At 43.8% G+C, this 14915-nt stretch overlaps 1 protein-coding gene across 3 annotated transcripts in view; it reads right to left on the minus strand.

Annotated features, from left to right (window-relative positions):
* SPPL2A (signal peptide peptidase like 2A) overlaps window positions 1-14892 on the minus strand; it is a 59939-nt gene extending 45047 nt beyond the window's left edge. For 2 of the 3 annotated variants that reach the window (XM_028850917.2, XM_028850916.2), the window contains exon 1: window positions 14651-14892. In XM_028850917.2, coding sequence (XP_028706750.1) covers window positions 14651-14716 — 66 coding nt within the window. In that variant the 5' untranslated portion in view covers window positions 14717-14892. Of the gene's footprint in view, window positions 1-6014; window positions 6141-14650 lie in introns of those variants that run through there. The other variant, XM_015142238.3, reaches the window with a different exon arrangement.
* Between the last annotated feature and the right edge of the window lie 23 nt (window positions 14893-14915).

A 14915-nucleotide genomic window follows, 5' to 3' on the forward strand; every position in this document is an offset into this window, starting at 1 on the left:
CTGACCTTGTCCTTTATCTGCTATACATCTGGATCCAGCCATTCCATTAAGCTCCTGGTGGAGAGGAAATGTACCCAGATCAGGATCTGGGTCTTAACTGTGCATGCTGCTGCTCAAGTGGTATAACCTTTTTAATAAATAATGAGCAGCATCTATCAAAAGTTGTAATACATAGAATCCTCTGATTCATATCTACCGATATAGTATGTAAAAGCACAAAGATAAATGTATAAGGATATTAACTGCAATATTGTACGTAATAGCAAAAAAACCCAACTTCCACCAATAAGACAACTGTTACATTATGATATGCACAGTACACAGCTATTCAAAACACAGCTAGATCTATTTCTAGAAACAGAAGATGTCCATAGTGAGAAAAGCAAGTTTTAGTGTGATATTTAGAGTATAATCCTATTTTTATATAATGACCCCTCAAGAAGCCCCTACAATGTATCTGTACATTTATAGGAGCTTGAGGAAAAATGTGGAGAGATACATAAAGAGGTTATTAAAAGAAAAGAACATGCAGCAAATTTTGTGAAGGAGACAGCATGCCCAAACAAGTTAAGCCTTTCCATTACATTTTAAATATCTTAGTAAAGTTTCTCACAGATATTGCATAGCTTGGAAAATTCAGTTTACTACAATAGATATTATGGTACAAAGGTTAAGAGCATGAGTTTTGAAATGATAGTACAAGGATACAACGCTAGTTTCATCATTTACTGGTTATGTTACAAGTTATTTAATCTATCTTAAGTTTCAATATCCACAGCTTTAAGATAACAATAAACACTCAGACCTCACAGTTATAATAGAGATTAAGTTAGATGATGCAATTGTTTATACATATTAATCTCTTAATAAATATATCTAGCACCTTGCCAAGTACTTATGCAATGTAATCGAAATACAAAAGGTTAATGGTTGGAAGATTAGTGGTTACCTGGGTCCTGGTGAGATGTGGAGATAAGGGGTACAGCTAAAGGATATGAAGGATATGGAGGTTCTTTCTTTTTTTTTTTTTTTTGAGACAGAGTCTCACTCTGAAGCCCAGGCTGGAGTGCAATGGCATGATCTCAGCTTAGGGCAATCTCCACCTCCTGGATTCAAGTGATTCTCCTGCCTCAGCCTCCTAAGTAGCTGGGATTACAGGCACCCACCACCACGCCTGGCTAATTTTTGTATTTTTAGTAGAGACGGGGTTTCAACATGCTGGCCAGGTTGGTCTCAAACTCCTGACCTCAGACGATCCGCCCGTCTTGGCCTCCCAAAGTGCTGGGATTACAGGCATGAGCCACCGTGCCCGGACTTCTTTCTTTCTTAAAAGACTTTATTTTAGAGCAGTTTTAGGTTCACAGCAAAAGAGAGCAGAGAATACAGAGTTTCCATATAGCTTCTTATCCTACACACGTGTAGCCTCTCCCACTATCAACACCCCACAGCAGAGTGGTTGTTACAGCTGATGAACCTCCGTTGACACATCGTTATCATCCAAAGCCCAAAGTTTACATTAGGGTTCATTCTTGGTGTTGTACATCCTGTGGGTTTTGATAAGTGTACAACAACACATATCCATCATTACAGCATTGTACTACATAGTTTCACTGCCCTAAAATTCCTCAGTGCTCTACCTATTTTCTTTTTCTGATGATGAAAATGTTAGGCCGGGCGCGGTGGCTCACGCCTGTAATCCCAGCACTTTGGGAGGCCGAGGCAGGCGGACCACAAGGTCAGGAGATCGAGACCATCCTGGCTAACACGGTGAAACCCCATCTCTACTAAAAATACAAAAAATTGAGCCAGGAGAATGGCGTGAACCCAGGAGGTGGAGTTTGCAGTGAGCCGACATCGTGCCACTGCACTCCAGCCTGGGCGATAGAGCGAGACCCCATCTCAAAAAAAAAAAGAAAGAAAATGTTATAAAATTGGCTGTGGTGATAGTTGCACGTATCTGTGAATATACTAAATATTATTGACTTATACATTTTAAATAGGTGAATTGTTTGGTATGCAAATTATACATCAATAAAGCTGTTGAAAAAATAACACAAAACAAGATAGTCTTACTGGGGAGATTAAAAGCAAACTTAAAACAGATAATCATGAGCAGGACATAATTAAAGACAAAGACTTCCTAGCAAAAACATAAATAGTTCTTAAGGTATTAAAAACGCAAATTGGCCAGGTGTGATGGCTCATGCCTGTAATCCCAGCACTTTGGGAGGCTGAGGCGGGTGGATCAACTGAGGTTGGGTGTTCAAGACCAGCCTGACCAACACGGAGACACCCCATCTCTACTAAAAATACAAAATTAGCCAGGCATGGTGGCCCATGCCTGTAATCCCAGTTACTTGGGAAGCTGAGGCAGAAGAATCACTTGAACCCGGGGGCCACTGATCTAGCCGAGATCGAGCCATTGCACTCCAGCCTGAGCAACAAGAGTGAAACTACACCTCAAAAAACAGAAATGAAAACAAAACAAAAACAACAACAAAACACAAATTTGGGGCCGGGCATGGTGGCTCACACCTGTAATTCCAGCACTTTGGGAGGCCTAGGCAGGAGGATCACGAGATAAGGAGATCGAAACCATCGTGGCTAAGAAGGTGAAACTCCATCTCTACTAAAAATAAACAAATTAGCCGAGCATGGTGGCACATGCCTGTAATCCCAGCTACTCAAGAGGCTGAGGCAGGAGAATCACTTGAACCTGGGAGGTGGAGGTTGCAGTGAGCTGAGGTCGCACCACTGCATTCCAGCCTGGGCGACAAAACAAGACTCTGTCTCAAAAAAACAAAACAAACAAACAAACAAAAAAACAAATTTGGAAGGGCATGGTGGCTCACGCCTGCAATCCCAGCACTTTGGGAGGCCAATGCCAGAGGGCAACTTGAGGCCAGGAGTTCGAGACCAGTCTGGGCAATATGGAGAGATCTCGTTTCTACAAAAAAATTAAAAATTAGCTTGGCGTAGGGCTGTGTACCTATAGTCCCAGCTACTCCAGAGGCTGAAAGGATTCCTTGAGCCTTGGAGGTTGAGGCTGCAGGACCCATGACCATGCCACTGCACTCCAGCCTAGGGCCTAGGTGATAGGAAACCCTGTTTCAAAAAAAAAAAAAAGAAAAAAAGAAAAGAGCAAATTATTGGGCCTCATTCCAGACCTACTGAATCAGAAGTTTTGGCCAATTTATGTTTTAACAAGCTCTTCTGGAGATTCTGATATCAGTTAAAGTTTGAGAACCACTGCTATAGGAGCAGTACTTATAGGAGACAAGATCTCGCCATGGTACTCAGGCTGGTCTCAAATTCCTGGCCTCAAGTGATCCTCCCACCTCAGTCTCTCAAAGTGCTGGGATTACAGGGTATGAGCCACCATGCTTGCCCTGATATTCTGCATTTCTAATAAGCTCCTAGGTGATGCTGATGCTGCTGGTCAATGGACCACACCTTGAGTAACAAGGCTATAAAAGAACAGAACAGTGGAAACCCCAGTGCTGTGTCAATTAAGTTGGGAAGCATACAGAAAATGGGCTTGAAAGTCAGGGTCTGGGCCGGGTGCGGTGGCTCACGCCTGTACTTTGGGAGGCTGAGGCAGGCGGATCACAAGGTCAGGAGATAGAGACCATCCTGGCTAACATGGTGAAACCCCGTCACTACTAAAACTACAAAAAAATTAGCCAGGCGTGGTGGCGGGCGCCTGTAGTCCTACTTACTCGGGAGGCTGAGGCAGGAGAATGGTGTGAACCCGGGAGGCAGAGCTTGCAGTGAGCCGAGATTGCGCCACTGCACTCCAGCCTGACAGAGTGAGACTCTGTCTCAAATAAAAAAAAAAAAGAAAATCAGAGTCTGTTTGAACATTACAAGTGCCAAATTAGGTGATCCACTCATGCTAGTATTTGATCATTTGACAAAGACCCTTCCTTTTCACCTTCCGAGTTAGAGACATGCTCCACAATGTCTGAATTTTCCTTTGTAATCAACTGTGGTCTGGTCTTCTGTGACTTTATTAAAGCCTCAAAAAAACTTCTTTTAGTAAAAAGTTTAATATCAAGAGCTAAAAGAGGCTGGGCATGGTGGCTCACACCTGGAATCCCAGCACACTGGGAAGCTGAGGTGGGAGGATCACTTGAGGCCAGGAGTTTGAGACAAGTCTGGGCAACATAACCAGACCCCACATCAATTGAAAAACATCATTTAAGAGGTAGAAGGGATTTAGAAATAACGTAATCTAGTCTCTTCATCTTATATATGAAACAGATCCAAAATGATCAAAAGGATGAGGTCAGTCAGTCTCAGGACTAGAACTGAGCTCTCTAAAACCGAGATCAGCAGTCTTTCAACTCTGCTCTCACTTCAAGTCCCTTCACACAGCTAGATCCCCAAGCACCTCATTCTCAGTGCCCAACCATCACACTCCAGTTTTCATAATGATCACATATTTCTCTGCATTAGCGGTTAACTCCTTCCCTTCTACAATACTGCCATGGGTTTCCTACCACTTCTCAAATTCCTCTAATAACCAATCAGTTCCTCTCACATCCTAAATCCTTTCCCTATACTCTTCTAAATACCCCCAATTCTAGGACTCTGGAGCTCATGGAACTCCTTTGCCTATGACAACTATTCCTTACTGCTCACCCCAAATCTTCCTTTTACAGGCCAGTTCCTTCAGACTGGTCCTGGAATTGAGTGTCCTCCAGGGCCACCCAATGAATGTCACGACAGCACCTTTATATTCAGCATCTTATTTGATCCTTACACACAAGGGAAGAAAGTCTACTAGCCCATACTATTACGTTCTGCTTCCTTTTTCTCTGACTTTATGCGGTGCCTGTTATGGTATTCTAGGATCTCATGAACAATTTTAATTTACTTTGTCCAGATCAACTGACTTCAATCATATTCTACCATTTTCTTTTCAAATTAAAGAATTTTAATGTTTCCAGCCTGGCCAACATGGTGAAACTCCGTCTCTACTAAAAATACAAAAATTAGCCAGACATGGTGGCGGGCGCCTATAATTCCAGCTACTCGGGAAGCTGAGGCCTGAGAATTGCTTGAACCCAGGCTGTGGAGGTTGCAGTGAGCCGAGATTGAGCCACTGCACCCCAGCCTGGGCGACAGAGTGAAACTCTGTCTCAATTAAAAAAAAAAAAAAAAAAAAAGGCCAGGCGCAGTGGCTCACAACTGTAATCCCAGCACTTCGGGAGGCCGAGACGGGCGGATCACGAGGTCAGGAGATCAAGACCATCCTGGCTAACACAGTGAAACTCTGTCTCTACTAAAAATACAAAAAATTAGCTGGGTGTAGTGGCAGATGCCTGTAGTCCTAGCTACACAGCAGGCTGAGACAGGAGAATGGCATAAACCCAGGAGGCAGAACTTGCAGTGAGCCGAGATTGTGCCACTGTACTCCAGCCTGGGCAACAGAGCAAGACTCCATCTCAAAAAAAAAAAAAAGAATTTTAATGTTTAAATCCATCTTAATGTTGCCTATTCCTTTGATCATTTTTCTACTAAATAGCTTTTGGTATGACAAGTGTCAAAAGATTTTGAAAATCTAAAAAAGGACAACTCTAGCTGGTGCGGTGGCTCACACCTATAATCCCAGCACTTTGGGAGGCCGAGGTGGGGGGAGATCACCTGAGGTTGGGAGTTCGAGACCAGCCTGACCAATATGGTGAAACCCCGTCTCTACTAAAAATACAAAAATTAGCTGGGGGTGGTGGTGTGTGCCTGTAGTCCCAGCTACTCAGGAGGCTGAGGCAGAAGAATCACTTGAACCCGGGAGGCAGAGGTTGCAGTGAGCCAAGATCACACCACTGCACTCCAGCCAGGGTGAAAGTGTGAGGAGACTCCGTCAAAAAACAAAAAACAAACAAACAAAATCCAGCAGTTATTTGCACCTATTCCTGGCATGATTATGCATGTCTAACAAATTTTCAGGTGCTCTGATGTTGGTCGAGTACATGGTTATAGACTTTATTATGAATAGTAGTGAAACTCACTAGTCTTCCAGACAGTACAGGGGTCCTCTTAGGAGTTTTCTCAAGAGATTATAGTCACAATGCATCTGCAGTCTGATGGCACAGACATCTGTGTTTGGGCGAGCAGTTCTCCCATTCCTCTCATGAGTTTATTCAAAATTCTTCAGTAGCTGCATCACTGGGTTCCAGTTTCAACACTCCCCTACACAGTCTGTAAGTTAAACCTGGTTCATGTTATTTGTGTTGTTTTCCATTAGATATACTTGTCTTCAATTTAAAGGGACAATATGTGAATGTGACTATAACTCTCTCTCTCCAATTAACCCCTTTGTAATCTTTCTTTATAAAAGGTACAAATTGGCCAGGTGCAGAGGCTCACGCTTGTAATCCCAGCTCTTTGAGAGGCTGAGGCAGGCAGATCACCTGAGGTCGGGAGTTTGAGACCAGCTTCACCAACATGGAGAAACCCCATCTCTACTAAAAATACAAAATTAGCCAGGCGTGGTGGCGCATGCCTGTAATCCTAGCTACCTGGGAGGCTGAGGCAGGAGAGTTGCTTGAACCCGGGAGGCAGAGGTTGCAGTGAGCTGAGATCGTGCCATTGCACTCCAGCTTGGGCAACAAGAGTGAAACTCCATCTCATAAATAAATAAAATGTACAAATTAAACTATACATGCTTCTATTTTTAGATACCAAACGGTGGAGGGCTTGGGGGACAAATGTTGTTAATAAACAATTTACTTAGAATGAGGACTAGCAATTTTTAAATATCTATATTCATAAACTGGAATATATAAAGTTACAATGTAATCACTGGTAAATTCGAAGGAGCAACAGCCACCTGCCCTTACATCATAGCAATGTAAGAGATATCCCTTTCTTTACAAATACCTTTCTCTTTCACACAGGTGTCAGTTTTAAGTCAACAGCAACACAATAAAAGAATTGAAAGGAGCCCCTGCAGGAAAGGTGGAGTTGGGATTGTCTGAAGGTCACATGTTCCAAAGTCAGGCCTAAAAAACTTTCTGATCATTCACTCTTTCCTCCCTAATAACTTATATAATCAAGACAACACACATTGTTTCTATTCCTACCTCCAGTATTCAAGGTTTATGAAAATGATGCCCCGAAAGTGACTACAATTAGATTTACAGAGATTATGAGTAATTATTTAAATAGTGATGAAGTGGGAGCTAGGACATCAAATAGGGATTTACAGGGAATCAAGTTGTCTGTGGGCCATGGGAAAAGCAGGAACAGGATCATTCCTTCCATCTGGACAATCTGGCAACATAGCAGGGTGTGGGGAGAAGACAAGGCAGCTATTCATTCTTCATTCATTCATTCATTCAATACTCTGCAATCTATGAGATGTTAGGGGAGACAGCAGAGAATGAGTTAGGTAGGGTTCCTGCTCATGGGGCTTATACTCCACTTGTTACCTAGATCCAGCCTTCTTTCTGGTTTTCTCTAAATAATCTTCCTACTTAATATCTCAACCTTTATGGAATTTATGATTTTTTTTTTGAGACGGAGTCTCGCTCTGTTGTCAGGCTAGAGTGCAGTGGCGAGTGATCTCGGCTCACTGCAACCTCCACCTCCCGAGTTCAAGTGATTCTCCTGCCTCAGCCTCCCAAGTAGCTGGGACCACAGGCATGCGCCATCATGCCCAGCTAATTTTTGTCTGTTTTTCATTTTTTATTTTTTTGAGACAGAGTCTCACTGTGTCGCCCAGGCTGGAGTGCAGTGGCAAGATCTCAGCTCACTGCAAGCTCCGCCTCCCAGGTTCACACCATTCTCCTGCCTCAGCCTCCAGAGTAGCTGGGACTACAGCAGGCACCCACCACCACGTCTGGCCAACTTTTTTGTATTTTTAGTAGAGACGAGGTTTCACCGTGTTAGCCAGGATGGTCTTGATCTCCTGACCTTGTGATCTGCCTGCCTTGGCCTCCCAAAGTGCTGGGATTACAGGCGTGAGCCACTGCGCAGCCAAAATGTATGATTCACATTAGAATTCACAAACTCAAATGCCTACAAGGCCAGGCAAGTAATATAAATGCTTAAGTCAGAACCGATTTAAGACCATAGGGCATGGTAAAGTTGGGCAAACTCTGACCTAAAAACAATCAACTTAAAAAAAAAATTTTACTATCTTGAGGGAAGGACCTACACTTGGAGACTTTATGGTTTGGATTTTCATAAACAGACCAAATTTCAGGTGATTTTAAACAACTGATCAAATATATAATAAGCATATCTATGTATCTATTGACAGGATCTCACTCTGTCACCCAGGCTACAGAACAGTGGCATGGTCACAGCTCACTGCTGCCTTCAACTCCTAGGTGACTCACCTCACCCTCCTGAGTAGCTGAGACTACAGGCACAAGCCACTGCACCCAGCTAATTTATGAAGTCTTTTAAAAGATGGGGTCTTACTACTATACTGCCCAGCCTGGTCTCAAACTTCTGACCTCAAGCAATCCTCCTGCCTCAGCCTCCCGAAGTGCTGGTATTACAGGCATGAGCCACCGTGCCTGGCCAACTTTTCCTATTTTTAAGCCTTTTCTTATAAATAAAGCTCACAAATTTATCTTAGTCTTATGCCCTATTTTTGATTCAGAAAAAAATTATTAGCTGGGTACAGTGGCTCATACCTGTAGTTCTAGCACTTTGAGAGGCTGAGATAGGAGGACTGTTTGAGCCCTGGAATTTGAGACTAGCCTGGGCAACATAACAAGATTCTGTCTCTATTAAAACCTATATAACAGGCCGGGTGCAGCGGCTCCTGTAATGCCGGCGCTTTGGGAGGCCGAGGCGGGCAGATAACGAGGTCAGGAGATCGAGACCATCCTGGCTAACATGGTGAAACCCCATCTCTACTAAAATTACAAAAAATTAGCCAGGCGTGGTGGCAGGCGCCTGTAGTCCCAGCTACTCAGGAGGCTGAGGCAGGAGAATGGCGTGAACCCGGGAGGTGGAGCTTGCAGTGAGCCGAGATCACGCCACTGCATTACAGCCTGGGCGACACAGCGAGACTCTGTATTACTATATATATAACATGTTATAATATTATATAATATTTATATATATGTTATATATATTATATAACATGTTATATTAATATAAATATGTTATATGTATACATACATATATGTATATATATTTATATTAATATAACATGTTTATGTTCTATATATTATATATAATATAAATATATATAACATTTATATTAATAAGAAAAAATATTACTGCATAATTTAGTGGGAAAATACCAAAAGACCTTGGTTCTAGTCCTATTTTTCATTACTTTCTATATGATCTAGGATAAGTCATAATTTTCCTGAACCTTCTCAGGATTTTTTTGAGTTTCAAAGGAGATTATAGGTGTTGTATTTTGGAAAGAGACATATAGCCATCAGTGACTTAGAAAGGAGCCAATGAGATGTAGAAATCACAGACAGCTCAGAGGCAAGGTAAAACAAAAATTTTGAAGAACCTGAAAGTTAAAAGGAGGAATGTGATAAACCTAGCACGTCTTAGTCAGCTCAGGCTCCCTAACAAAGTACCACACACTGGGTGGTTTAAACAACAGAAATTTATTTTCTCACAGTTCTGGATCAAGGTGCCAGTTGGGCCAGTTTCTAGTGAAGGCTCTCTTCCTGGCTTATAGATAGCTACCTTCTCACTGTGTCCTCACATGGCAAAGAAACAGAGAAAGTTCTCTGATGCCTTTTATTTCCCCCTCCAAGACAGTCTTGCTCTGTCGCCCAGGCTGGAGTGCAGCGGCGCGATCTCGGCTCACTGCAACCTCTGCCTCCTGGGTTCCAGTGATTCTCCTGCCTCAGCCTCCCACGAAGCTGGGGTTACAGGCACCCGCCACCACGCCCGGCTAATTTTTGTATTTTTCATAGAGATGGGGTTTCACCATGTTGGCCAGGCTGGTTTCGAACTCCTGACCTCATGATCCTCCTGCCTCAGCCTCCTAAAGTGCTGGGATTACAAGCATAAGCCACCACACCCGGCCTGATATCTTTTCTTAAAATGGCACTAATCCTATCATGAGGGTCCCGTCTTCATGACCTCATCTAAACCTAATGATATTCTGAAGGACCCATCTCCAAATATCAATACATTGGGGGTTATGGCTTCACCATATGAATTTGGTGTGGGGCTGTCGGGGGTGTGAGGACACAATTCATTCCACAGCACAGCAACTCAGCAGATTTCTTACTGCCTGGGTAGCAGAACATACCTACTTTCCCCTGGAGGTTGAGAGAAGAGAGCAGAAGAGAAAGAACTGAAGATTCTTTGAGTTAGTGTAGTATACAAAAGGAATGCAAATTTTCAGCAACAGATTTTTCTGCTGGGGATCCTGATTATCATTTCATTGTATCAAGTTCAAGAAGTAGCTATATGTTACTTCAACTTCTTTGAAGAAAAAAAAAATCAACAAAACTATTTTTTTCTTTTTGTGTGTGTGTTTTTTTAGAGACATGGTCTTCTGTCACCCAGGTTGGAGTACAGTGGCGTGATCACAGCTCACTGCAACCTCAAACTCCTGGGCTTAAGTGATCCTCCTACCTCAGCCTCCCAAGTAGCTGGGACTAGAGACACAAGCCACCACGCTCAGCTAATTTTTAAATTTTCTGTAGAGGTAGGGTCTTGCTATGTTGACCAGGCTGGTCTCAAACTCCTAGCCTCAAGCAATTCTCCAAAACAGAACTTTTATAAAGACACTATGAGGAAGACTCAGGATTCTTCAGAGAACTTTGAAGCACTTTAAAAAGACAGAGCTGCCGGGCATGGTGGCTCACACCTGTACCCCCGCACTTTGAGAGGACGAGGCAAGCAGATCACCTGAGGCTGGGAGTTCGAGAGTAGCCTGACCGAAGTGGAGAAACCCCATCTCTACTAAAAATACAAAATCAGCTGGGCGTGGTGGTGCATGCCTGTAATCCCAGCCACTTGGGAGGCTGAGGCAGGAGAATTGCTTGTACCCAGGAAGCAGAGGTTGTAGTGAGCTGGGATCACGCCACTGCACTCCAGCCTGGGCAACAAGAGTGAAACTCCATCTCAAAAAATAATAATAAATAAAAATAAATAAAAAGAGCCAGGGCCAAGAGCAGTGGCTCACGCCTGTAATCCTAGCACTTTGGGAGGCCGAGGTGGGTGGATTGCCTGAGCTCAGGAGTTTGAGACTAGCCTGGGCAACACAGTGAAACCCTGTCTCTTCTAAAACACAAAAAATTAGCCGGGCATGGCGACGTGCACCTGTAATCCTACTCAGGAGGCTGAAGCAGGAGAATTGCTAGAACCCAGGAAGCAGAGGTTGCAGTGAGCCGCGATAGGGCCACTGCATTCCAGCCTAGGCTACAGAGCAAGACTCCATCTTAAGTAAGTAAATAAATAAGTAAATAAATAAATAAAATAATACAGAGCCAGCACAAACATCATCCATTGTCTTTGAAACAGAATCCCATGACTGGGTCCACACTGCAAAATAAAGTTCTGACCACTGGGGCCCAGGGTGGGGGTTGAACTGGGGAAAGAGAGGTGTAAACTGTAATTATGGCAGCCAGGCACGGTGGCTCATGCCTGTAATCCTAGTACTTTGGGAGGCCAAGGCAGGAAGATCACCTGAGGTCAGGAGTTCGAGACCAGCATGGGCAACATGGCAAAACCCCATCTCTACTACAATTACAAAACTTAGCCAGGCGTGGTGGCAGGCACCTGTAATCCCAGGTACTTGGGAGGTTGAGGCAGGAGAATCCCTTGAACCCGGGAGGTGGAGGTTGCAGTGAGCTGAGATCGCACCATTGTACTCCAACCTGGGCGACAGAGCAAGACTCCCTCTCAAAACAAACAAACAAACAAAAAACCCCCAAAAATAAAATGTACTTATGGCAAGGTCAAGACACAGCTAACTACCTGCTAGGTACTCATTTTATTTCTAGACCTAATGGATTTAAAAAATATTAAAACAGCCAGACGTGCTGTAGCTTTAGTTCAAAATACACAGTGAGGTCACTCTGATGTGAAGATGACAAGATGAGGAGGGTAGGCTAAATGATCTTTCAGGGCCTTTCCAATACTAAATCCTCTGCCTCTTCTAGATGGATGTGCCAGTGGTTTCTGAAGACTATGTGCTGCTTCTATTAGAGATGAGGATGTTGGCCCTGTTATTACATGACTAAGGGGAAGTAGTGCCAGTTTCCAGAGCCCAGAGAGGAGACATGAAATGATTGAGCTGGCATCACTATTCAAATGAACTCAGAAAGACGACCTAGAGCTGTAAAATTAGGGAAGAGGAATAAACAAAGAGCTTCAGACAGAGTTGGAGGAAAGGAACTAGGTATCCAGAAAGGAGAAAGGAGAAAGGAGAGCTCCAGCTGAGGAAAAGGAAACCAGATATACCCAAGTTCTCAGAACAGGAAAGGAATGAGAAAGACCATCTCAGCAAATTAAAGGAAGGAGGAACCAAGAAGAAAACAAATCCATAAAGAAATCAACAAGAAATAGAAAAATCAGCGATACTAGCTGGTATCGAAAAAAGATCCTTACAATTTAAACAGATATTGTCAGTTTATTCAGTCATCAGGACATTATATACCATATAATAAGATGCACACCAAATATTTGCAGAGTAGAAAAATGTTACTTAATCTTCACAACAACCCAAGAACTGAGGAGTATAGAACCCAAGATTACCATGGTGACGTACAACAAAGTACATAGGTGCAATGTAAAAGGCCTAAACTCCAGAACGTGGGAGACAGCCTAGATACAATTCAGAACAGGGATCATCTTTAGATTTGTGAAGGCTATGAAATCATATGACAAGTCTACTTAAGTAGAGTTTTCTGGTGAGAGGGCTCAGGGCTTTTAATAAGAATTTCCATGTGAGTTTATGAGGAACTGATGTATCACTAAGCTATTAATTTATGTTGAGAAAGGATTAATACGAATGTGATATATATTCATTCTTAAAATCAACTCAAGAGATTCAAATGAAAATAAGGGCCGGGGGGGGGGGTGGCTCAAGCCTGTAATCCCAGCACTTTGGGAGGCCGAGACGGGTGGATCACGAGGTCAGGAGATCGAGACCATCCTGGCTAACACGGTGAAACACCGTCTCTACTAAAAATACAAAAAACTAGCCGGCCGAGGTGGTGGGCGCCTGTAGTCCCAGCTACTCGGGAGGCTGAGGCAGGAGAATGGCGTGAACCCGGGAGGCAGAGCTTGCAGTGAGCTGAGATCCGGCCACTGCACTCCAGCCTGGGCGACAGAGCGAGACTCCGTCTCAAAAAAAAAAAAAAAGAAAGAAAGAAAATGAGTGCAAAAACACTTTGAAAAGTTTTATATCTAGGTTATAGTTTTGCATACATCTATATACTATCTGAATATCTTTTGGATATAAGTATTATCTGATTACACAGTAAACACCTTAAAGACTCCGACTAACACTGCTACTTTGTTGCTCTTTTTATATAGAGCTCCCCTCCCCCAGCAATTTTTAGATACATTCTCTCAGGTTCCTGATGTTGCCTGTCAAAGTTATGAATACACCAAAAGGTACTTACTTTTTGGCTTAGATTTTAGTTTTTCAATAACTATTAAAGACACTTTTGTATTCACTGTATTCACTAATACTAACCCCTTAAACTTGAGAGTCAGCAAAACAGTCTTTCAAAGAAATCGCACGTTCTAATAGAACGAAACAGGCTTACGCGACACCAATTCTGTAATAAACAACATGCATAAGTTTCCAACCTGAAACTCCCTAAGTAAAAGTTACTAGAAACAAAAACTGAAACACCGGGTTCCTGACACCCCACTCCCACACCGAAGCTCGAATTACTTGAGGCTGAATTTTAAAACACTATTACTTTCTCTGTAACTATGAAAACAAATCTATGAACACATATTTGTTATTTATATTTAACCGACGCTCCCCACCCATCCCTTTAAATTAGGCAGAAAACTGAAAACCACTAAAAGACACATTTTGGTGTCTTCTTTTAAAAGTTATTTTAAATTGCTGCTATTACAAAACAACCCCTCACCCCGCTCCAAAAAAACAAAAACAAAAACAAACAAAACCCTCATAACAGAATCAAATGAGTCCTAAGGCGAAGCAGGAACTACAGTGGGGGAAGGAAATTTTATAAAAACATCCGTGTTAGTGCAATTAAAGTGCTAATACCTGGAGCCTTGTATATATATTTTTTCTTCCCAAGGGTAAGAACCCTGGCGCCTTGTATATGTATTTTTTCTTCCCAAGGGCAAGAAGCGGTAAGAAAGGCTTAGACAATAAAACCTAGAGGTCAATTTTACACATGCTGGGACAGTAAGCAACTATTGAGAAGCACCAAAGTCAATGTAACCTAAGGGGCTCCTCTGATCTTTTTGGAGTAGCTATTTCGCCGGACTTACATGGGGGGGAACTGAGTCGGGGGCGGGAAAGTTGAGGGAAAGAGGGTGGAAGAGAGGAGGCTGGAAGGAAAAAGATGAGTAATGGGAAGGGGGGGGGAAGAGGAGCGGGAGAGCAGGCCGCGGAGGCGCGGGCAGAGGGAAGGCCGGGCGGGGAGCAGGGGAAAGGAGCCCCGACCCCGCCCAGCCCCTGGGAGGCCTGCGCGCCCTCCCGCCCCCTTACCAGCGGGAGCAGGAAGCCCCAGAGTAGGGCGGCTCCGGCAGGGGACAGCTGCCGCTGCGGCCCCATCGGACTGGTGGGCGCCGGATGAGGCGGCACGGCGCGGCGCAGCTCACTCGGCGGGGTAGCTCACTCGGGGTCCCGCCGCTGCGCTGCCTCCGTGGCCGGACCGGACCAGACAGGGCGGGCGGCCGGGCAACGATGGGACTGCCGCTGCTCCTGGGGCCGCCACGACAGCGCCGACTTCCTCTTCCGGCCCCGCCCGTAA

Source organism: Macaca mulatta, chromosome 7, assembly GCF_049350105.2.
Source record: "Macaca mulatta isolate MMU2019108-1 chromosome 7, T2T-MMU8v2.0, whole genome shotgun sequence".
Classification (NCBI taxonomy): domain Eukaryota; kingdom Metazoa; phylum Chordata; class Mammalia; order Primates; family Cercopithecidae; genus Macaca; species Macaca mulatta.